Source organism: Sinohyriopsis cumingii, chromosome 2 (genome assembly GCF_028554795.1).
Source record: "Sinohyriopsis cumingii isolate HCF-2022 chromosome 2, ASM2855479v2, whole genome shotgun sequence".
Lineage (NCBI taxonomy): Eukaryota > Metazoa > Mollusca > Bivalvia > Unionida > Unionidae > Sinohyriopsis > Sinohyriopsis cumingii.
In genome coordinates this window covers 80,916,487-80,939,365 of record NC_142962.1, presented here as the reverse complement: position 1 = coordinate 80,939,365, position 22,879 = coordinate 80,916,487, and the positions used below count along the sequence as shown (strand labels likewise).

General features: G+C 34.4%; 1 protein-coding gene across 5 annotated transcripts in view; it reads right to left on the bottom strand.

The window, feature by feature from the left end:
* LOC149805273 (uncharacterized) overlaps positions 1-22,579 on the bottom strand; it is a 107,039-nt gene extending 84,460 nt beyond the window's left edge. For 2 of the 5 annotated variants that reach the window (XM_089949008.1, XM_089949022.1), the window contains exon 1: positions 22,268-22,579. In XM_089949008.1, coding sequence (XP_089805134.1) covers positions 22,268-22,421 — 154 coding nt within the window. In that variant the 5' untranslated portion in view covers positions 22,422-22,579. Of the gene's footprint in view, positions 1-10,911; positions 13,553-20,424; positions 20,719-22,267 lie in introns of those variants that run through there. The other 3 variants (XM_089949010.1, XM_089949014.1, XM_089949011.1) reach the window with 3 other exon arrangements.
* Between the last annotated feature and the right edge of the window lie 300 nt (positions 22,580-22,879).

Here is a 22,879-nt window from a genome sequence, read left to right as displayed (position 1 = left end):
GATTAATTGTTTCACTCCATCTCATTATGAAACTACTGGTAAAAAGTAGCTTTCAATAAAAATAAGATTTGACTACTATCTTCATAAGAGTAAGAGGCAAACGTGGGGATAAATATTAATAATTTAGTCTTTTAACATCTTAAAAATAAAACTCTTCATTTCCTTGTGCACCTTTGACATTTTCTCAGGCAAATAAGATTTTTTTCGACAAACACAATAGGCATCCCATTTAGAATACAGGTGGGATCCAATCTGAAATTAGAGGGGCCCTGGTCATCAGGCTATCTGATTTCCAGAGCATGGCCATCACCACCAACATTATGATCATCAATTAAAATGTGATGCATTAATTAATAAAATTTCATATTGTTCTATTAGTTGATTTAATACAGAATAGACAAAATAAATTGATAAATTATTTGTGCATTATAAACACTCACTTCAACTAGTGTACATGTCTACAGTAACTTTCGCGAATAGTTGTAAAGTCCACAAATGATGATTGTTGTATTATCCTTGGCCTGCCATGGTTCATTCCATAATGATGGTCAGGTGCAACACGTTTTTAAGTTTAACAAAATCCTTATTCTCTAACATTTTTCAGTCATATAACATCCATCAGTTACACTGATACATCCCATTTTTTTGTTGTTTTGTTTTTTCTTTGGGTTTTTTATGATATCTGTCGCCATTTATTTTCAAATTAGGCTGGTCTGCTAGTGTATAGTATCATAATAGAATGAATCTAGGGCAAGTGCTTTCACATTCGATAACCCGTCTGTTTTCTTGGAAGTGTTTGATGTCAAATTTACAATTACACACATGAATTTTTATTTCATTTTTTTTATTTTAAGGTTATCAAGTAACAAGGTTACTTACAATTTACTTATTTACAATTACACACATGAATTTTATTTGATTTTTTTTTATTTTAAGGTTATCATGTAAATATCTCAGTAAATTTTTTTAAAGTTCATTGTGTGACATACCAGCAGTACTGGGTTCCAGACTCAGTCCAGATACAAAGTACATGTAACAGAGAAACTGCATACAAGAGTGGTTATTAAAAGATCTGTAAAATACTTAAATCATACGTGGGGAACAAGTCCTTCTCGTTCATTTTTTCTTCCTAACATGGTATAAGTAGTGCATGTTACGGTAGCCAAGTTTTTATGTTGCCTTTGCTGTGACCAAAAATATATCTTGGGTTTCCCGCTAATAAAATGGGTCCAGTAAACAATCATGTGAACAGCGGCCCTGACTTGAACAGCCAACACTTGCTCCAGGGCCACAAACTGGAGGCAAAAATGGCATTAGTTAAACTGGACATTTATATATTGTGCTTTCGTTTAGTTGAATTGTAGTTTGCATTTAAATGTTATTTTGTCGAACATTTTTTAATCAATACTTACTGTCGCTGTTGACGAAAGGTATTGATCCAGTTAATGTCATCAGGATCTCAAAACAAGAGTGCTTAAGTCACAAGAAAATTGGCGCACGAACCATGGACAAGCACGAAGTTAGGCTGGTCAAGCTTGCAATATCATTGTTGGTTCTTAAATAGGTTGCTCAAGAAAGGATTGTATTATTTATAGAACATGTATGACAAGTAAATTGTAAGCAACCATATGAGCCCCTATGATGATGATAAAATGCGTACATGACAACAGCCTCAAACTGTAATCATTAGTCTTTCTCAATCTGAATTTGGAACACCTTTTTAACGGGTACTTGATTGTTTGTTTTATTACCTGGGTTATTATCAACGGGAAAATATCCGGGTACCCATTGGCATCTTTATCCAGAAGTAGTCAGGTTTGGAATTTGCGATGTGACTTGCAGGTATCTCATCAATAGTGCAGTTTGTATGTTTGCTACTGAACTATGGAAGCTCTATTGGTAGAGCCATTAGACTCATAGTCCAAGGGATGCATTTTCAGGCTCAGTTGGCTGCCTAAGTGTGTCCTTGGTTGGTTCCTATTTTCACAGTGTGAGACAGACACTGTGTTAAAAGTGCCATCTAATCCAAACTACAATTATATATTTTGCCTTTACCTTGTCAAATGAGTCTACAATAATCCACCTTACAGAATGTCTCAAATGCCATGATCAGAAAAAAACTTCTACCAACTTTTTCATTTCCATTTCAGGTTTCATTTTTCAACAGTTCAAAACAAAGCCTGCTAACTTAAATTCGTGGTCAAAGGAAGTGCATTGATTCAAAGAGAACAATCGCAAAGTGAAAATATTGTTGCAGACTGGCATATGAATGGGTATACATGATGGAATTCAGAAGCAGGAATGTCAATTATACATTCTGTTTACTTTGAATTTTCTGGAACAGTAAAGAATGGTCACATGTGAAGCAAATTTCCTACAGTATCTTTCATTATGACCTTAAAGTTTGTAGAATGAATGTGATGTGTTAAATATAACAGGTACATACATACATACATACATACATACACACACACACACAAACACACATGTATTCATATACTTGTGAGAACCTTGACATATGACTACAATTTGAGGACCATAAGAAGAAATTAAAGTATATGCTAGAAATTTGAAAGTAAGCCAGGCAACATCTGTATCACTTCATTTCTGCCATATACTTCTTTAAACATTACAAGGACTACTCTTACTTTACCATCATTGTGAGGATGTCATTGTGAGGACTAATTACACACAATCAAAGACTACCATCAACCTGAGAACCTGAATATTTTTTTTTATTATTGCGCCTGTCCTGCAAAAACATGAGAAGATATTTATTTAAAACCATAGTAACTAATTTATCTGCAGTTAAAACGATAGACAAACCGATACTCGAGCTTAAATTTTCAAATCTTATTAAAATATAAGTTTAAGTTATTTTGCCAAAAACAAAACCTCAGGCACTGTTTTGCAACTTTGTAACCACTTTTACTGACACAATAAAAAATTACCATCCAGTTGGGAAATGTGAAATAGCATTATAGCAGAAATATGCATCAAGTCTAGATAGTGCAAAAAAATTTTTAAGAATATCAAACATATCTAAATTGCCAATTCATCTATTAAAATAAAAAATGTGAGTTCTAAAAAATGTAGGTTAACACCAAAGCAACACAAATGTCATAAGACAGTTTGCCCAATGCAAATTAACTGGAACTGAAGTTGCCTTTAGAAAATCTGTGTTTGACTCATTATATGACAATATATCACAACTAAAGTTTAAATATTAGGCAGAATAAAACGGAAAGTTAAGGAAATTGCGTTCCATTCATTTTACAGTTAATTTTTATTTTGTTTATGCCTTAAAATCATATGTCCATAATTAAAGTTATCAAAAAGATGTGTGTAAATAATAAATGAAGATAAATATGTATGCGAGACGGAAAGGAATGGTTAGAATGCATATATATATATATATATATATATGCATGTGAATATACACAGATAAATATATTATGGTTTTGAAATACTTAGAATTGAGAGTATAGATAGAAATGGGAGGGTAGTTAAAATACACTGAACTGAAACATTAAATATTTTTTCATCTAAAGGGTTCATCTGATTTGCTTTTGCAACCATTATTAAATTCACTTTTCTATGCCTAGATATGCTACCAGATCAACATGTACAGTAATGAAAGCTAGACTTTATGGAATAATATTTTGTTCTTAGAACTAAATGAATTGAGAACACTGGCTTATCCATTTGCTTAACAATAATCATATAGTCACCATGAAGTCGGCGACATGCATTTAAACTCTCTCTGACAAGCAGACTTTTGAGAAGGAGTTAAGTACACTTATTTTAATTCGTTTACTTCTTATGAAACAATAAAGAGTTATCAGCCTTCTATAATTTTCATGTAAACAATCATACAATAGATGACAAACAGATTGCTAGTGTTTAGGTTGATTGAGTAGACATTTAAAGAAATATAAATGGCTATAATAATTATTTATTAGGCATGCTTGTAAAATAAATCTCACACGAGTTACATTATTAATGTGTGCAAGTATATGCGAGATGTATACATTTTTCATTAAAAGAAAAAGAGGCTTGTCAAATATCCTTTTAATGAAAAATTTATACGAGTGGTTTATAATTGATACAGCGTACATATTGTACATATATTTCATTTACATGACATGCAAATACATGTTTGCACTTTGAATGGAGTTTAAGATTGACCACAGGCAACTGTATTGACCGAGCGAAAGAACTACTTGCATCTGTACCAAATGTATTCACAACAAAATGCAGTATGTGCCTTTTGTTGCTATTTAAAATCACTTTCGCAATTTTATAAGTTGATTGTTTTCTTTTTGAGTTTCTACATTTTACACTGATAATATCAAAATAAGACATTTATAATTTAAAAATGAAAGTTAGTGTTAATGAAGAAAGTAGAGCACTACAAACACATGACTAGCTCAATCATTGACATGAACGCTCAGCCCTTCACGGACCAGCGTATGAAAATAGTGTGGAACAGAAACCAAGCGAAATGATGAACAAACAAGAGGTAACTCAAATATTTTAATATATTTACCACTGATCTAAATCATTATTCTGCCTTTATAACAGTACTAACGAAAATAAACTCTATCTCTGTCTGTTTTTGTCTCTCTCTCTCTCACCCTTTGGTCGGCTTGAATTAACTTTTACCATCTTTCATAAGTCCAGAGGCATCTTGGGATGACACAAACAAAAATCCTCCTATGAGCTCGTCTTTTCATAGATTTTTGTTCGTATCTTGCTACAATGGTACAGAGATAGAGAGAGAGAGAGGGAGAGACATAGAGAGAGGGAGGTTGGACATTTTCATATTTAATTAATAATAACCGATTTTAGAACATTATAATAGGCTTAAGAAACAACTAAACATTACATACACAACAGTATGGACCGCTCTGGTGGACTAGTGGTTAGTGCGTCCGTGTCGGATGCGCGAGGTCGTGGGTTAGAACCCCAGCCGAATCATACCAAAGACTTATAAAAATAGTACTGCTGCCTTGCTAGGTGCTCATCATTAAAAGGGTAGTGTTAGGACTGGTCGGCCTAGTATGCAGATAATATGACTGGCGGGAGACATCGTGCTACATGTCTGCGGCATGATTGTACAGTGCAAGACATCACTATAAACTGCCACACTGCAGATATTGTAGGAATATGACTGAAAACTTGCTAAGGCTACGTTAAAAATTCAGATCACAAACACACATCATAGTATGTATGAGTACCACATAACCAAGAAATTTACTGCATAATGTCGACAGGGTTTGTAACTTTCTATCTTTGATTATATAAATCCCAAGGCAAGTGCACACATACCGTTACAACGAACCATATTCTTGTATGGTACTTGGTTTAAGTTCAATTTCAAAGTTTTCATGCATCCCAAATTCTCTATCTCCCTCACAATCAGAAAGGATAGCAATGAAATCGTGTATTCATTTAGAAAACGGGGATTATTAATATTTGTATCATTATTTTCATACGTCACTAGTGATTAATAAGTGGACAGAACACAGTAGCAAAGGCGCCATTGCAAGAATGTTTATATATATACATATTACTGCTTCATGGGTGGATCACAAATTGATATACCAACAGTACTGGTATATCAAATTACTTTATACCAACACCATAAAAGCCATGTTATTTTTAAAAAAAAATATATATATATATATATATATATATATATATATATATATATATATATATATATATATATATATATATATGTAACTGAAAAGATAAAATATAAATATATAGCACCTGTTGTCAGAACTTGCTTCAAATTTTCATGTCATGGATTACAAAATGGAAATTATACATTTTAACAGGGATAGACTGATTATAGAAAATGTGGACCTTTATGTAAAAGATTGTGATATATGTAATCATACACAAAGGTGATGATATATGTACTTTTGGGAGATCGCAAAGTATGAAAATTGCAAATCGTCAAGAATTACTAACTGTACATGACCTCTCTTAACTTTTTTGCCCTGCCCACAGGATAATGCCTGAGATTAATATGAACTTCTTCCTGGCATCAGGCAAGTAGATTCTGAAAGTCCTAATAACAATAATACAAGTGTTTATTATATTCTGCATCAAACTGATGACTTATTCCAGTAACTGATGACGAGATTTACAACTATAAAAACTGTGTGAGATAGGTGAGGGGGAGAGCATAAAATCAGATTCAGTTATTTGTTATTCTTACTTTTTGAACATCTGACATTATCAATATTCAATTGTTTACATGTAATATATTTCATTAAAACAGTTTCAGATCACATATCGTAACAAGTTCATGATCTCTCCTCCAAGAAGATCAAACTAATAGGACCAAAGGAACACTGTTGTGGCCATATTATACATCAGATCAACACCATTTTCGTTTAGAACAGACAAGACATCATACGTTTTTCCGTGAAGACCCGATGGCTATATAACTTTCTATTATGGGGCAGAAAATGATTTTCAAGATGCCTACCATGGTGGCCATACTTAACATCAGATCGGCACCTTTTAATTTAGGCCCAAGACATTAGAAGACTATGTTGGTGAGAATCTCATATTGGTGCAACTATCCACTCTCGAGTAGAGGGAACAATACTGTCAAGATGGATGCTGTGTTGAATGTTTGGGTGGCATCATTTTCATTTAGAACCAATTAGACTAAGTGTGGTAAACTTTCATGGCAATCCTCAAGGTCGAGTCATACCAGCAGGCAATATTTCTTTACAATGTGTTATCTTCACGTTTTTGTATGATAAATCTAATGAGCATAGTTCACTTAAATTGATCGTGCATATGAATATCTGAACAATTTCATTGAATTTTATTGTAAAGTACCACCGCAGAAAAAGGCATTACCTGAGAAGAATATGACAAGTGCTAGGGATTCCCCTCCTCATTGATTTAAAGTATGCACCAATCATTTTTGGACTAAGGAAGGGAGTGGAGTTCTGTACAGTTGTAAATTTCCATTCACTTTCTCAGTTCTCCTTCATTAAAGACATACTCTATTTCAGTCTGAAATAAAAATTTTGACCAATGGTAGCTGGGGAACCCCATAATGCTGTAAAATTCAGGTTCCTTTTCACTGTTCTCAAAAGATCCATTGTTTCAGCGGTATTTTGCAATAAAAGCAAAACTGGTGGTGGCTTATCCTTGTACGTATTATACAGGTGGTACAATGCAAGGATTTTTTCTCTTAATATAAATCTGGGAAGTAGCCAAGACTCTTGATACCGCTGACATATAAAAATGCAACTTTAAAAACATTTAACAATGCTTGTGATGTCTATTTAATTTGTATTTGTTGGCCTTTATGATTATTTGTTACGTATCTCTAAACTGTGATATTGGCCTTGGTCAGTAATTGAGTTTAATGCCTACCTGATAAAACTCTTATTTTTGTGTAAACAATATAACACATAACTAATATTTATCTATGATGTTAAATTATATATTAAGATCATTATTACTTGAGATAAACGTTTACTTGAATTTGAATTTAGGACACTGGTGTTTCTCTTGGGAATTCCAAGTGTACTTTCTGCATTACATGTTCTTAACTGAAGATTTAGTAAGAGACCTGACCTTGTTTAAAACTTAAAATATTCTCAAAATAACCCTGGTTCTGTTATTAAAAAAAAAAATTGGGGGAGTGTACACTGGGAGAAGTAACAGAACTTCTTTATTGCATGTCTTAACATCAGTTTTTGAGGACTCAATTTAGGTTGCATTTCAGTTAATATTTCATTCAGAGGATTCATTTCTTTAAATTATTCATATGAATTTCAAGGTACTCATTACTTCTTAGACTAAATCACTATTTTGGAATTGTACTGAATTGATTTAAGAAGTTTTGGATTATATCACCCCATACATGAAGACTGGGAACATTAGCACATTCAAGGCTACTGACATATCGAGTTCAGTATTGGAATTTGTTTGCATCACTACTGGAATTCGTTTGAAGAAGGAAAGACCACCACAATTTCAGAAAGAGGGAGTTCCAGAAAGAGGAAAGAGAGACAGAGAGAGAGATAGAGAAGATATGCAAATGGAGTGTGTGTATGTGTGTGAATTGGATATTTATCATAGCTTTAACAATTTTTCAGTCATATTACTACAATGTCTGCAGTGTGGCAGTATATAGTGATGTCTAGCACTGGGGTATCATGCTGCTGTCCTAAAAAGATACATTATCCTAACACCAGGATAACAAATGCCAACATTAAACTCTTAATGCTGAGCACCTAGCGTGGAAGCTGTACCATTTTTATGTCTTTGGTATGACTCAGCCAGGATTCAAACCAGCAACCTCCCCCCATCCAGGACTGACGCTTTAGCCACTAGGCCACCGGAGTGGTCTATAGGCAAATGGAAATAAAAAAGAAGAGATGAAAATACAGAGAGAAAAGAAAAAGGGGAAATGCATTTTAGATTAAAAAATTAGAACTGAAAAGTGAAAAGTGACCCTCCCTTTACATGCACACATGTGTTTTGATGCTATCATAAATAAAAGGTTAGTATCAATTGTTAGAGAAGAGGAAGTAGATCAATATGGCCAAGAAAGCATTGAAATATATTTGCACAAAGTGTACTTATTGGCAAAGCTAATAAAATCTACACTTCACTGTCATTGCAACAAAGTGTTAATTATGATGTGGTTAAAGAATGTATATTGAGGGGTGATGAGTTGGTACCTGACGTACATCAACACAGGTTAGGAATTTCAAAATGGAAACTGGATAGACCTATTTTGAAACAAGAAAGTGCATGCTATTTCAGATTGCTAAAGATTGAAAAATAAGCAACATAATAAAGACAGACTTTCCAAAGGCAAAAATATGGTCAGAGTGTTCTTATTCAGGATGTAAAGTCAGGCTTTGTTCTTCCTCTCCAGTGTAGCAAACTCATAACCACTGGATTACGAAATGCAGCGATCCACCTACTGAGCTAATTTGGCCACCTATCCAACACTGTTTGAAACCAAAGAATTAAAAATAAATAATAGTAGGAAGTTGAGAAGAAAAAGAAAAACATTAAATGGTTAAATTGCATTATAATTTAATTAAGCCAGATGAGCATGTATGAATATGACACAGATTTCACTGCATAAAGTAAATGTTCATCTCCACAAAAATGTTTAATATAAAAGATGCAACCCAAATAAAGTCATTTCATTCAATATGTATGTCATTATTGAATAAATACAAGAAGCTGGCCACAGCCTGCATATTGAGCCCACTCATGAACAACATTCAAAAGTTGGTTACAATGGTATTAAAGTGAAAGAAAGTAAAATACTGTACCATTGAGGGGAATCAAAGGGTGTTGACAGATGAATGAAAGGACATCAACTTCCATCTAAGGTGAAGGAGTCTTGACAAAAATGGCATCACAGGAAGACATATGCAATACTGCTGCATTGTTACATGAAAACATCATCTTATTTATCATTACTATCTGCATGGACAATCTCTATTATAATCAGATAAGGCAGTTCCTTCCAAACTTGATGAAATGTCAAACTGTACAATTTGTTTTTGGAAGGAACATCAAGAAGCAAGACAATTTCCTTTGTCAAGTGTAAATGTATCTGAGTAATTTAAATAATTTCATCTTTACATAATTAGAGAAAGAAGCAAACAAAGTTTAAGTTATCTGCACTATAATTCTGATTAGATTTTTTTCAAGAAGTCCAAAAGAATTATTAAAAATGAGACGTGGGCAGCAGATCTTTGAACACATTTAAAACAGGTGCATAATACAAGTCAAGAATATGGATGTGACATAATCTTGCTGATTAACATTTTAAACATCCGACAAACAGAACAGTTGCATAAACAGATTCATCTGAAAGATGTTTAATAAGTTTTGCCTTCAGAACATTCAAACTTAGGTTGAAGCAATAAAATTGTACTAGACTTGCATTTAAGGTATGCAATGTCCCATTTCAAAACTGTTGTATACTTCTTACCAAAGTATATATATATATCTCAATCTACTATGGGTAAAGAAATTAAAATGCAAACTTCTTTAAGACTAATACGAAAAAAGGTACAGGAAAAGCATATTTGTAAAATGAAGCAAATTTAAACAGCATGTTAAGAAACCATAATGAATAATTATACTGAAGCAAGCTTGACTTCAGAGACAACACTCTATTTTCTAATGGAAATATTCAAATTTACATGTTTGAAACATGGTAATACTTTCAATGCTTTTTCAATGAAAGACAAATTTATATGAACTACTTCACTGACAGGAAAATTATTTGCTTAAGAAAAATATGAAAAGGTACAAATAACAAAACTATAAATCTGAACACCAATTTAAACTTTCTTGCCCTGAATGCAAATTAATCAAATAACCAAAATGAAATCTAACAACACATTGTAAACACAACTGGAAAATCTACTCTATTTGTCGGCCTATAAGTCACGGTGAAGTTTAAGTAGAATTTGCACGTTTTGATCAGTTTCTATCCTTCATCCATATATAAGTAGATGCTGAGTATAAGACAATTCCAGAGCAATACCTCAATTGTCTTTTCACTGCTGTTTGTTCCACACAGCACCATGAGCTTTCCATAAATTTGCAGATCAGCACCATCAAATGTAACTAAAAGTACCAAATTCGTTTCACACAAAATATTTAAAAGAAATTATCTACTTTTAGCTACAGATGACCTGAAAATTTAATGAGTTACAGATATGATAAAATTAGCATTACTGTGAAATGCACTTTAGAAACTTCCATTTTCATGAATATTAATGGTATGTATTTCATGCTATTTTTGTACATTATTGCCCTGTTTATCTGAAACTTGTGAAGAGAAAACAGTAATAAACTAAACATTAAATGTATAACAAAAATACATACCATAATCCTTCAGTTTCAAATTTAAATATTCACAATATTTATATCCATATAGACTCCATATGGGTCAAATTCGGAAAATAACAATTGAATCATTTTGTGTAAGATTCTTTGTATGCACAATGACCTCTCCTTTCCCAACGAATAAGTGTATGTTCATGTACACTTCCTGTAGTTAAGTGGCATGTGGTTTTCAACTTTGCTCAGGCTAGTTGTTAGTCTGAATGACATTTCTGACTTCTAGTACAAAATGTGTCACTGGTTCAGAAATGTGCACAAGTAAGCACCTGGCATTACATGGTATTGTATTCATAATACCCTATGGGTACTCTAATTTCCCGATTTGACCTAGTCTGCAGAACTGCAGAACATTAACCTGAAACAGGTTTTAACTGGAACGACTAGACTGAAGCATTAGTGTATTTAATTAGCATGTAAATAACACTGCAAAGCTGTTTTGTTCCTGAGACAATGGATATCATAATTAAAACTAGAAAGAATTGTTGACACAGTGGTATCAAGTGAGAATAAAATATAGCATTGCCTTTGTACAGGAGTATGATCAATATTGACAAATAACTTAATACAGAATTCAATTGTCCACAAACCTCTCTCTCATATCAGGAAATATTTTATTTGATCATGTGGTGCAAGAAGAAAAATGTGTTGGAATACCTGTCTTTGTCATGGTTAGTCATTTTCTAATGCACATATATGTAATCAAATTAAAACAACATATAGTACTAGTGCATACTGTTTTAGCACAATTACATCTGATGCACATGAATTTAATATAGAAAATCATATAGATATTTTAAAATCGCTCTCAATGTCGGCTGCAAATTTTTTTATCATGCGATCTCTTTCCAAAATGATATTTATTTGATGCATTATTTTCCATTCTTTTGAAGAAATATATATATATTTTTTTGTAACAAAAAATTACACGATGAACGATAACACAATTTGAATTACATAATCTATACACAGGCTGATTTGGAGTACATGACAAAGCAGAGACTTTCTATTCCAAAAGTACCAAGTTATAGGCCAGCAAATATTTATCTGTTTGAATTTTGCAGGTATAGGTTTTTTTAGCTTTAATATAGCTTTAAATTTTGAATTTTAATAGACTTTAATCTGGCTCCATGAACACCTTGCCATAATAGGTTCCTTCTTCTTTGCCTCTTTACATGTTGCTTTTCCTGGTAGTGAAGCAGTTCTTATAAACTGTCCCAGCTGTCTTTCTACAGCTGCCTTCTCCTCCTAAGACCATGGTATTCTAGTCATTTTCTTCCTTTTTGCTTTCACACTTGACTTGCAGTTTTTACCTAAAACAAAATATTCCCTTTCACTTTCAGATCTTACATTCCCCAAACATTGATACCATTTGAAATAAGAATTGTTCAACTGTTTACCATGTAAGGGCTGTTCCATTAAAACATACATGGAACCCAGGGAAGGCACTTTTAAAGTGGTTACTCGCCCAAAGATACAATTTAGAATTTTCTTATCATTTTAATATGAACTCTGTGAAATCAAAGTACCATGGCATATAGTTTTATAACACTGCCTTACCCGGGTACCATGTATGTTTAAATGGAACAACTCTAAACAATGTAAAGAAACCAATACTGACAATAGGAAACATTAACATTTGGGTCTTGAGTTCACATTGACAAATATATTATTGTAACATACTATTAATTTGTTTTAACAGCAACAGCTACCAGATGATCTACAAGCATAGTAAATGTAAATGTTTTAACCTCAGAATCACAGCCATAATGTTTTTGAGTTCTTTCCAGTAAAAGAAAGTAAACAAGTTTAATTGTTAACATCTCTCGGATACATAGTGAATTCAAACCTGGAATTATACTACTGTGATTCAACAAAAGACTGTTGGAATGTGAACACTCTACAAACTACTGCTGACACAGCAACACCCTCAGTTTTGGATTTAACTTATTCAGGCCTTTAAATTGTCCGTAATTCTAGATTATTGGGATTTAAATCATAACACTATTCATTTGATTCTGTAGAAAGCATTGATAAGGAATCTCAAGAAAGAAACAATCATGCTACCGTTTTGACAAAGTATGCCCTCCTTAATCACAGAGGCAGGGTTCTCAACAGATTTCCAAACTAAAGAGTCATTTGACAATTAATTCCAAAATCTCAAGGGCATTTTATTATGTCTTCTCACAGGTTGTAATTTAAATCGTTCCTAACACTATGCTGTATAAGTTTCAATACTGCAGCTAAATTAATGTGCTTTATACACAAGAAATCATGGTCTAAAAACAGCAGATACAACAGTTTCATCCTACCCCATTCTGATGATGCACTGTTTTGACTCAAAGTCATAAACTCCCAGTTCTCATGAGAATGAATCTCTCAATGACAAAAAGTTACTTGCCATAAAAAATCTATTACACTAATTATCCTGTTTTGAATCTGTAATGTTCTCATCAAAGTCCTTAGTAACTATTTCAATGAGGCAAACCAACCTCTGCCTAAAACAGCTACTGAACATGTGTCAATAATGTGACAGACAGTGGACACCTACATCAGTAACACTGTTCAGAATACTGTAATGAAATCTCAAGTTCCATGAGGAGCTGTTGTAACTGATTTTCTCAGGTGGTTCTTTGCTACTGTAAATACCTTTATAATACATTTCAAAGCTGTATCAGTGTCCTTTATATTTGTTTTAGGGGCCTTGAGTCGTCTGTCTGCATGGGTTTGAGTCTCAGACTCAGCTAATGTGGGTACTTGAGATAGCTTGCCAGCAACTTCTCGTGGGTCAATGGTTCTTCCATGGTAGTTCCTGCACCAGTTATACTGGTTGCCATGTATAGCATCTGATGATAAAAGCAATTTTATTTTAAAAGTCAATTTCCAACAATCCCTTAACAGAATCTAAACATTTAACTTAATCTGACCTATATAATTTAGTTTCTTTGAAGATAATCAAGATAATGGTAAGAATGATAATAAATTAAAATCAACATCTTCTCCTGTAACTTTGTCTTTTGTCTATGATTATCTGCACTTCTTGAGGAATGAGTTATGATGAATGCATATGCACACAGCCCATTAATTTTTTAAAAACAGGTCACAAGCTAAATCTGACAGGCTATTTTTAACTACAAATTAAGCAATTTTATTATAATACATGTACCATCATGATTTTCCCCAAATTTTATTATTTTTACTTTCGAGACAAAATCTCTCCCTAATAAAAATTATAATAAATATAAGAAAATCTTTAGGAATGTTAAAGTGAGTTTTTTATGTACTACTGTTGTTCCTTTAAAACACTGTTTTCTACTGGAGCATATATTACAACGGTGACACGGGGAGTAATAGACTTGTGTGAAGGCGCGGAGTTCAACAAATCTTAACTTGGGTAGTTTGGGAGCCATACATTTATGGATGATGTCACCAAGATTTGTATGTGGGAACTATATATTTATGGTCAAATATCACCTAGTTCTGTGTGTGGATAATATGTGTATATGTTTAAGGCACAGGACACTGACGTCTTCTCATTTCCAATCTAGGCCAACTATTAATCATATATATAATAGCAGGGCAATAGCACATATAACAGTCCATAACTCTGCAGTCTCACAGCTGACTCATAGCAATGGCAATGCTGCCGACTACCATATATATGTATGGGATAGTCCAAGGTCAAATAAAGTTTGTTAGGTTTTAGTGTGGAAGTGTAGAAGTATAAATAGCAATAAGCAGAGTTTTCCAAATTTGAGAATTAATTTTCTGCAGGAATATACGTGCTGATGTGAAAGTGCTCTGACATATCACATGCGGACATGGCCATCCCATTCAATAACAACATCAAGTTCCACTAAATTGAGCTTAAACTATAGTCTAAATATACTTCTCCGTTTGTTTGTAAATCCTCCCCCAATTTAAAAAGCAAAAGGCACAAATGAGATCAGAGAAGCTCAGAACTTAATCAGTTCATTTACTGATTAATAATTTCAAACCTGATTATGCCCAGGGTGGCCCTAAAAGTTATCATCTGAGCATTTCACTTCAAACGAATTTTCAGTTTAAAGGATGGCCATGCTTGTCAGTCATTTCCGGTTCATGGACAATTCCATCTTTAGCGAAGTGGTATATGCGGGACTACACATGTATGTACACAGAAGAAAAATACTGCTTCCGATATTTATGTCAAATCAAGCACACACAAAAAATTACAAATACAAATTTGCCTTTCCCGTTGATTTAACAAGTGGTATAATGTTTATATTCATGAGTGGAAAGAGATATAAAACTAAACTCTCAACATTATGGTAATTTTATGGAATTATCCAGCAGCTACTGAATAGGATAAACTACATCACAATGCTCTCTGAGGAAAAGAGACTCACCCATAGTGTATACAATATGCTGCTGGGATAGTATGGAAAGACCGTTAAGCAGAGGATGCCGGTGTTATTGCCACTCGGGTCACAGTCAGGTTAGAAATTCAATGAATGAAATGACTAAGTTCTGTGCACTGTTTATTACAATAAAGATTTGCTATTGAAATTGGTGGCGGGGTACAAACAAATGGGAAGCTGTATCTATCTATAAATATGCCTACACAGTCACACTTGACTATTAAGCAACGGGTGGTGTGTGGTCAAAGATAAAGTAAAGAAGGAACTGATATGACAGTCAGAAGACTAATGATAGGAAGGGCAGAAATTAGTAGAAGAGTGCCAGTGTATGTTTTCGTCCCTTAATACTCAGACCAATCCGGCTACCGTAGCAGCAATGAGATAAGGAACCTCAACTGGCATAGCCCTGAGAATCACTAGGTCTTACTTGTAGCTGACTAGTTCATTAGAATGTGATTTTGGAACACTCCTGCTTGTGAGATACCAAGTCAGGATTCAGACTATAGTAACCAAGTTTGTTTATCAACGAGTCTGTCATGTACAGAGCCTTATTTTCTATTGGGGGATTTCATCAAGAATGAAAACTGTATTAATTTGAAAGGGACCAACCATTTACTTTTCAAGGGTATCAGGTACTGACACAGGGATATTCCATTTTTATTTCCTTGCCTATTTAACTTTATTTTAAATTTTCTTTTTCATTTTCAGAATAAAAAAACAAAAAGCACAATATTCTTCTTGTACTATAAAGTTCGTTTTGCTCTGCTTCTCTCTCAACAACCAAGTTGAAAAGGAAATGGAGAGAGAGAGAGGGGGAGAGAGAGAGAGAACCGCTTCTTCATTTACCAACTCTTGACATCAATGTGAACTGTTTTGACATGGGAATATAATAATCAAGACCTTTGCACTGGGGCTTGTATCATTGCTTACAATTTCACTGTCATAATATTTTTTTATCCTATGTGTATGACATAGTTAAATATAAGCAATGATATGAGGCCTTGTGCAGCATTGGTAGAACGGGTTACAAGCAAGTTGTCACAGATGATAACTAATGAAAGAACAAACAGCTCTTTTGGACAAATACAATAAACAATTTTATAAAGAATCTATTTGTTTCTTACCAGTTTGATCCAGTACATCTTGCCATCTTCCCAGAGTTAGGTGCATTAAGTCTCGAAGCAGCAAAATCCATGTACACACCAAATCACGCGCCACAAATACTGCACTACATCAGCCGCACCAGGCTTAAAATATCACACTTTCTGCTAGTATCACCAGTTTACCATTTTACAAAAACATTTCTTTTTAAAAATCACTAATAATACTAGTAATTATTTTTATAAGATGTATTTATTGGTATACAAAATTTGCAGTGACAATGCACAGAAGCAATGTTCTGACTGGATGATCAACAATCAGAAGGCACACATCTTCTGACTGGCTTAGCGTTAGCACTCCAAGCTACCACCAGAGGAAGCCCGCAAATTGTGCGAAATATAAACACGGAGTGTAACTGCCTGTCAGACATTACCAACATTGTGAGGACTTTCAAAATAACACATAGTTCACCTCTTATGATCATTCTCAATTATCTTCCACAAAATCATTTCGAGGGCTGGTGTGTAAGTCCTCAGAATGTAGTCTCTAGACGTTGGTGTGCATCCCAACTTGGGTCCTCGCAAGTATACCAAAACACACATACACACATGCACTAGTTGTCTTTTTTCTTGTGAGAAACCTTATTAAAAGATCAATAACTGAATTCAAATATGCTTATGATTACCAGATTTGAATATTATCTTCCACTATTTAATTCATGTAAAGGTTGTATGTATTTAATAAAAACTAAATACTATAGTTGTTTTTTGTTGTTTTTGCTCATGTGAGCAAGATGTTGCTCATGTGTGAGATCTTGCTCATAAGCATGCCATTTTCACATGAGCAGACTTGCTCATAAGTATGGAATTTTCACGTGTAGACTTGCTCACGTAAGCAAGATCTTACCCATGTTAACAATTCCTGCACATGTGATTTTCTTATTAGAATCTATTTGCTCACGTGAGTTCTACCTAATTTGCATGTTAAAATGCACGAGACTAACCCGAGTTAGATCTCATGTGCAGAAGGGTAGGCAGTTTTGGTGTGGGAGCTGCTATCTGCACAATAACTAACAACTTTATTCTCTGCATCTTCTTTCTTTCTTTCATAAAAATAATTACAGCAGTTTATTCAACATTTACTAAATATTCTGAGTGTCTGTGTGTGTGATTTAGAGTTTAAACAAAGCTTTATCAATTTGACAGTCATATTATGTCTGCAGTGTGGCAGTTTATAGTGATGTCTTAGCTAGGGGTACCATGTTGCAGACACTAATTAGCATCATGTCCCACCCAGTCACATTAGTCCTAACACTAACCTCTTAATACTGAGTGGCTTGCAAGGCAGCAGTTAGTACCATTTTTATAAGTCTCTGTTATGACTCTGCTGGGGTTCAAAACCAGCAACCTCCAGCATCTGAGGTGGAATCGCTCTAACCACTAGGCCATGAGAGCGGTTGTCACTAAATATTTTGAGTGACAAAAGTAAAACACATTGACATAATAGACAGTTATTGTTGTTGTTTTTGTTATGGTGGGTTTAAGGCCATTTTTCAGCATAGGATAGGCTATAGATGTCAGCCTGCATAACAGTGTAAGTGGTGGAGGAAGAACCTGGGAAAACCCTGAAGATTTTAACCATAACTGAATCTGGGATAATAATGTTGGACATGGCTTTGTCTTGTAAGTACCTCTTCAATGGACAGTTTGTTTTTGAAATTCACTGAGCAGATAAAGTAAGCCAAAAATGCAATTCAAAGAAAGCAAAATCTTTAAATTTGTACATGTAAAAAAAAAACTGTTCCTTGCACCCTAAAGTGGTGCTGTACAGTTTCTTATTTCAATGGTTTTCCTCAATGGCTATACTGGCTATTTAAAAAAGATCTTGTATATCTTAGGTACTGTTCAAAGAACAGTTAATTCCCTTTATTTTGGTGTATGATTGATGAGTGTAATTGTCGGGTTATAATGTATACTACTTGGTCTTACTTCAGATGTGCACCTCTCAAAAAACTGCCGGCTCTGCTTGATTATTTTCACATCATGGACTTCAGAGGTAAATTATATAAGAAAAAAAAAACAGCTGATAAGTCTTTTTTTAATACATTTTTGTATTTGATAATTCATTCATTTTACTTTCAAAAGCTGGCATTGTCTAGTCCAGCATATTTCATTTTCCCTATTTTAATACCTGGTAAAGATTGTCTACTTTAAACTGATTAAGGGGGTGCTCTACAGAAATTATGAACTTCTGAGAAAGTGGTGGGTGTAAGGTGAAGTTGTTTACATTTGCAACATGCACAATGGAGAGAATCTTGATATACTTCTATGTTACTTTCATGAACTATGGCTGAAATTTCATTGGATATTGCACTTGTGGAAATTGTAAATGATCTAAGCACACAGCGAACTAAAATGACTGCTCCTGTGTGCTAAAAAATCAGCCTGAATTAGTCTAAGTACACCAGTGAGGACACTAGAGGAAATTTTTCTTTGAAATTCTAACCCTATCATATGCAAAATACGAAACTCATGAGCACCACCTAAGGCCGATTTTATCACAAGGGACCAGTCATAATAAATAACTGTGTACAATTTCCACAAGTACAATATCCAAAGAAATTTCAGCCACAGTACATGAAAGTAACATAGAAGTATACCATGTTCTCTTCAATGTGCATGTTGCAACTTGACCTTACATCCACTACTCTCTTAGAAGTTCCAAATATCTGTAGTTGTGATAAAAAAACAACACAAACGCCGAAAATTATGTGCAACTAGTTTAGCATTTAATATATGCTTCTTCAGCCACGAAATGTTTTGAAAGTAACGGATGACGTCTTTTATTTTAAAACAACAATCACGTCATTAAGTAACATCATAAATGATATGCATCATCATAACAATTACATATGACAGGATCTAAAAGATACACAAGTCTCTAATGAAACTTGAATTAGTAAAATAATAAAATAAAATAGAGACAAACAGTCATACATATAATCATATTGTTATAAAGGATATACAATATATCAATTTAAATTATACAATTTAATATAGTGCATTAGCATTAAGTCCATTAGGATACAGAGTATCTAACTTCTGAATCCAATAAGTTTCTTTTATGAGTCTATTCATGTCACCATGCACAATATCTATTGGCATGAAAGAAAAATCAAGTAGAGAGTGATTATTGGTGTTAAAGTGTGTTGAAATACTAGAGGAAAACTTAAGATCTCTATAAATTTTTTTATATGAAAGCGATGATTATTCATTCTCTTAGAAACTTGTTGTAGTGTTTGTCCAACATATTGCATGCTACATTTTTTACAGGTTATTAAATAAATCACATCAGTTGATACGCAGTTAGTGTTATCACATAGACAAAATACCTCTTTTGTATTGGCACTACTGGAAGAAGTACTTTCTCTTATGTTTGCACATTGACAGCACCGGTGTCTGTTACATTTAGATGATGAAAACTGTATTTTTTTATTTTCTGTCTCTTTAGTTCTAATTAAAAAATCTTGCAAATTCTTGGGTCTTCTATAAGCGAGAATTGGTTTAATTTTGAAAAGTAATTTGACGCTGGTTTTATTGGATAAAATAAGGAGACTATAATATTTATTAATTACATGACCTATATTAGGTAATGAAGGATTATATTGTATTGTGAAAGGAATTACATCTCTCTCTATTTTACATTCTGCTGTGTTTAAAGCCTCATGCTGAGTAAGATTACGGGCTTTGTTCAGAGCAGAATCAATTATATATGTAGGATAATTTCTATTTGGGAAATAAGTTCATAATTTATTCAAAGAATTTTGTAATTGACAATCATCTGAAATAATGCGTCGGTATCTTTTGGCCTGGCATCTGTTGAGCACCCCTAACCCATAAAATGACAGGTGCTCAACATGAGCTTGATGTTGAGAGAAGAAAAACAAAATAATCTCAAGGAAAAGATCATACAAAGTGACAAAAAAACCTTAGATTACCCCCATGACCCGTTCTGACATAGGATCCTCTCTATCATAATATATGAGAGATGGTATGTTGTTCAATGTTGTTGTTGTGCGGTTTAACGCCATTTTTCAGCACATGATAGGTTATACATGGCGGAGGAAGAACCTGGGAAAACCCCGGAAATAACCACCGACACACTGCAAGCCTTCTCACATACCCACATTGGCTGAATCCGAGACTTGAATCAGAGCAGACAGAGGTGAGATGGCAGTGAACCATAAAGGAGAGCGCTTTAGACCACTTGGGGCCCTTGAGAATGTATGTAACTTCCAAATACTTCGTTCCACCCATGACCCTCGATTTCCTTCTGCTATTTCCATCTTTAAAAGCACACAACCATACTATATGACTTGTTTTACTCCTGATATGTTTTTCTATTCATGAAGCCATAATTGACTTTTCTGCTTTGTACCAAACTAAAGTTAGGGGCACCAAAACGTGCGATTTTCGAGAATTTTTACTGCTGTGACAAGTCCGACCTCATGTGATATTAAGTATAACCTTTTGAGCCAATCATATTTTGGCATAGATGTGTGTGCCACATGATTTACCTATTTTGAAAATAGAGTAACATGTATACAATGTATGTGCAGTGAAGAAGACAATGTCTAATTCTTGCATATATTGGAACAGAATTCCTAAAGTTGAATCGAGTTAATGGTAAGTAAAAACTTACTTTTGCATCTTGCACTGTTCTGTAATTCAAGAAGGGATGCCGGCTAATGTGGGTATGTTAGAAAGCTTGCCAATAGCGTCTCATGGGTTGGTGGTTCTAGCTTCTCAGGGGTCGGTGGTTCTTTCCAGGATTTTCCCGGGTTCTTCCTCCACCTTTAATACTGGCTGCCATGTATAGTCTATCTTGTGCTGAAAAATGGCAGTAAACCCCATTACAACAACAACATCAAAAAGGGATGCATGGTAGAATCGCAAACACAGTACTTATGGCTCTTTTCACCAGTTTTCACATGTGCATGCACTTTGTCTCAGCAGTAAACAATCTGCGAAAATCGCACGTTTCGGAGCCCGTAACATCAGTTTGGTACAACGCAGAAAAGTGAATGAGTGCTTGATGAATAAAAAAATATCTCAGGAGTAAAACAAGCTATATAGTATGGTCGTGTGCCTTTAAAGACGGAAATAGCAGAAGGAAATCACGGGTCATGGGTGGAACGAAGTATTTGGAAGTTACATACCTTCTCTCATATATTATGATAGAGAGGGTCCAATGTCAGAACAGGTCATGGGGGTAATATAAGGTATTTTTTTCACACTCTATTTTTTTTTCTTCAGATCATTGTGTTTTTTTTTTTTTTCTTCTCAACATCAAGCTCGCGTCGACCACCTGTGCATAGAGGCCCCGAGTGGCCGAGTGGTCTAAAGCGCGCACCGTTCCGGATCACTGCCATCTCACCTCTGTCTGCGTGGGTTCGAGTCCAAAGCTCGGTTAGCGTGGGTACGTGAGAAAGCCTGCCAGTAGCTTCTCGTGGGTCAGTGGTTCTTACCTGGGTTTTCCAGGGTTCTTCCTCCACCATTTATATTGGCCGCCATTTATAGCCTATCTTGTGCTGAAAATGGCGTTAAACCCTAGAACAACAACAACCACCTGTGCATAAAATGCGACGCTGCCCTTAGAAACATGACCTTGACTGTGTAACCATTAAGATTGTACGAGTTACCTCCCTTGCATTCAGATGCCAAAAAGTCGAAGGCAAATCCAATTCACAATTTGTATATATCATCTATTGACTTTGTTCTTTTGCATATTATATATGCAAGAACACAATACTTTTTAAAAGTACTGCAATGTATCCTTACCCTTTCCTTTTTCCGTGCAAACACCGAACGCGACTCCAGCGCTAGCACTAACACCCAGTTTTATCACGCTAGACATGAACGAAGTGTCGTCTGCAGGTTTTTCCATCGCTGGTTCTATTTTGCCGCCTGTCCTCTTTCTAAGCACATTTTCCATTCCAACGATGTGATTTTCCGAATTATTTGTTATGATTCGGACTCTTACAGTAAATACTATGGTCACGCGCGCTCCGCTGTTAATACTGACGTATTTCCCATATCTGCATTGTCATAGTATACTGCCTTTTACAATGTTACCAACTTCAATTTTTATGTTCTGCCCTATGAGTAAATTGATTGGACAAACACAATATATGAGATGCGTGCGCAGTTAGTCCAGCCACGTTCATAATAAATAACTACGTGCCTGAGGTATTGTAGATAAGATGTATTGCAGAGATACTAGAGATTGTAGCGTACAAGGTTCACGCCTGATGCCATTAACTTAACAAACTTAAGCATATTCCATAGAATACACTTTTTATTTTGATTTGTGTGCCCTATCAGTACACACTTATCTTGCTCAAATGGCTTTCATAAAACTTGCCTTACTAAATTATTGTTTTCATTGTGATC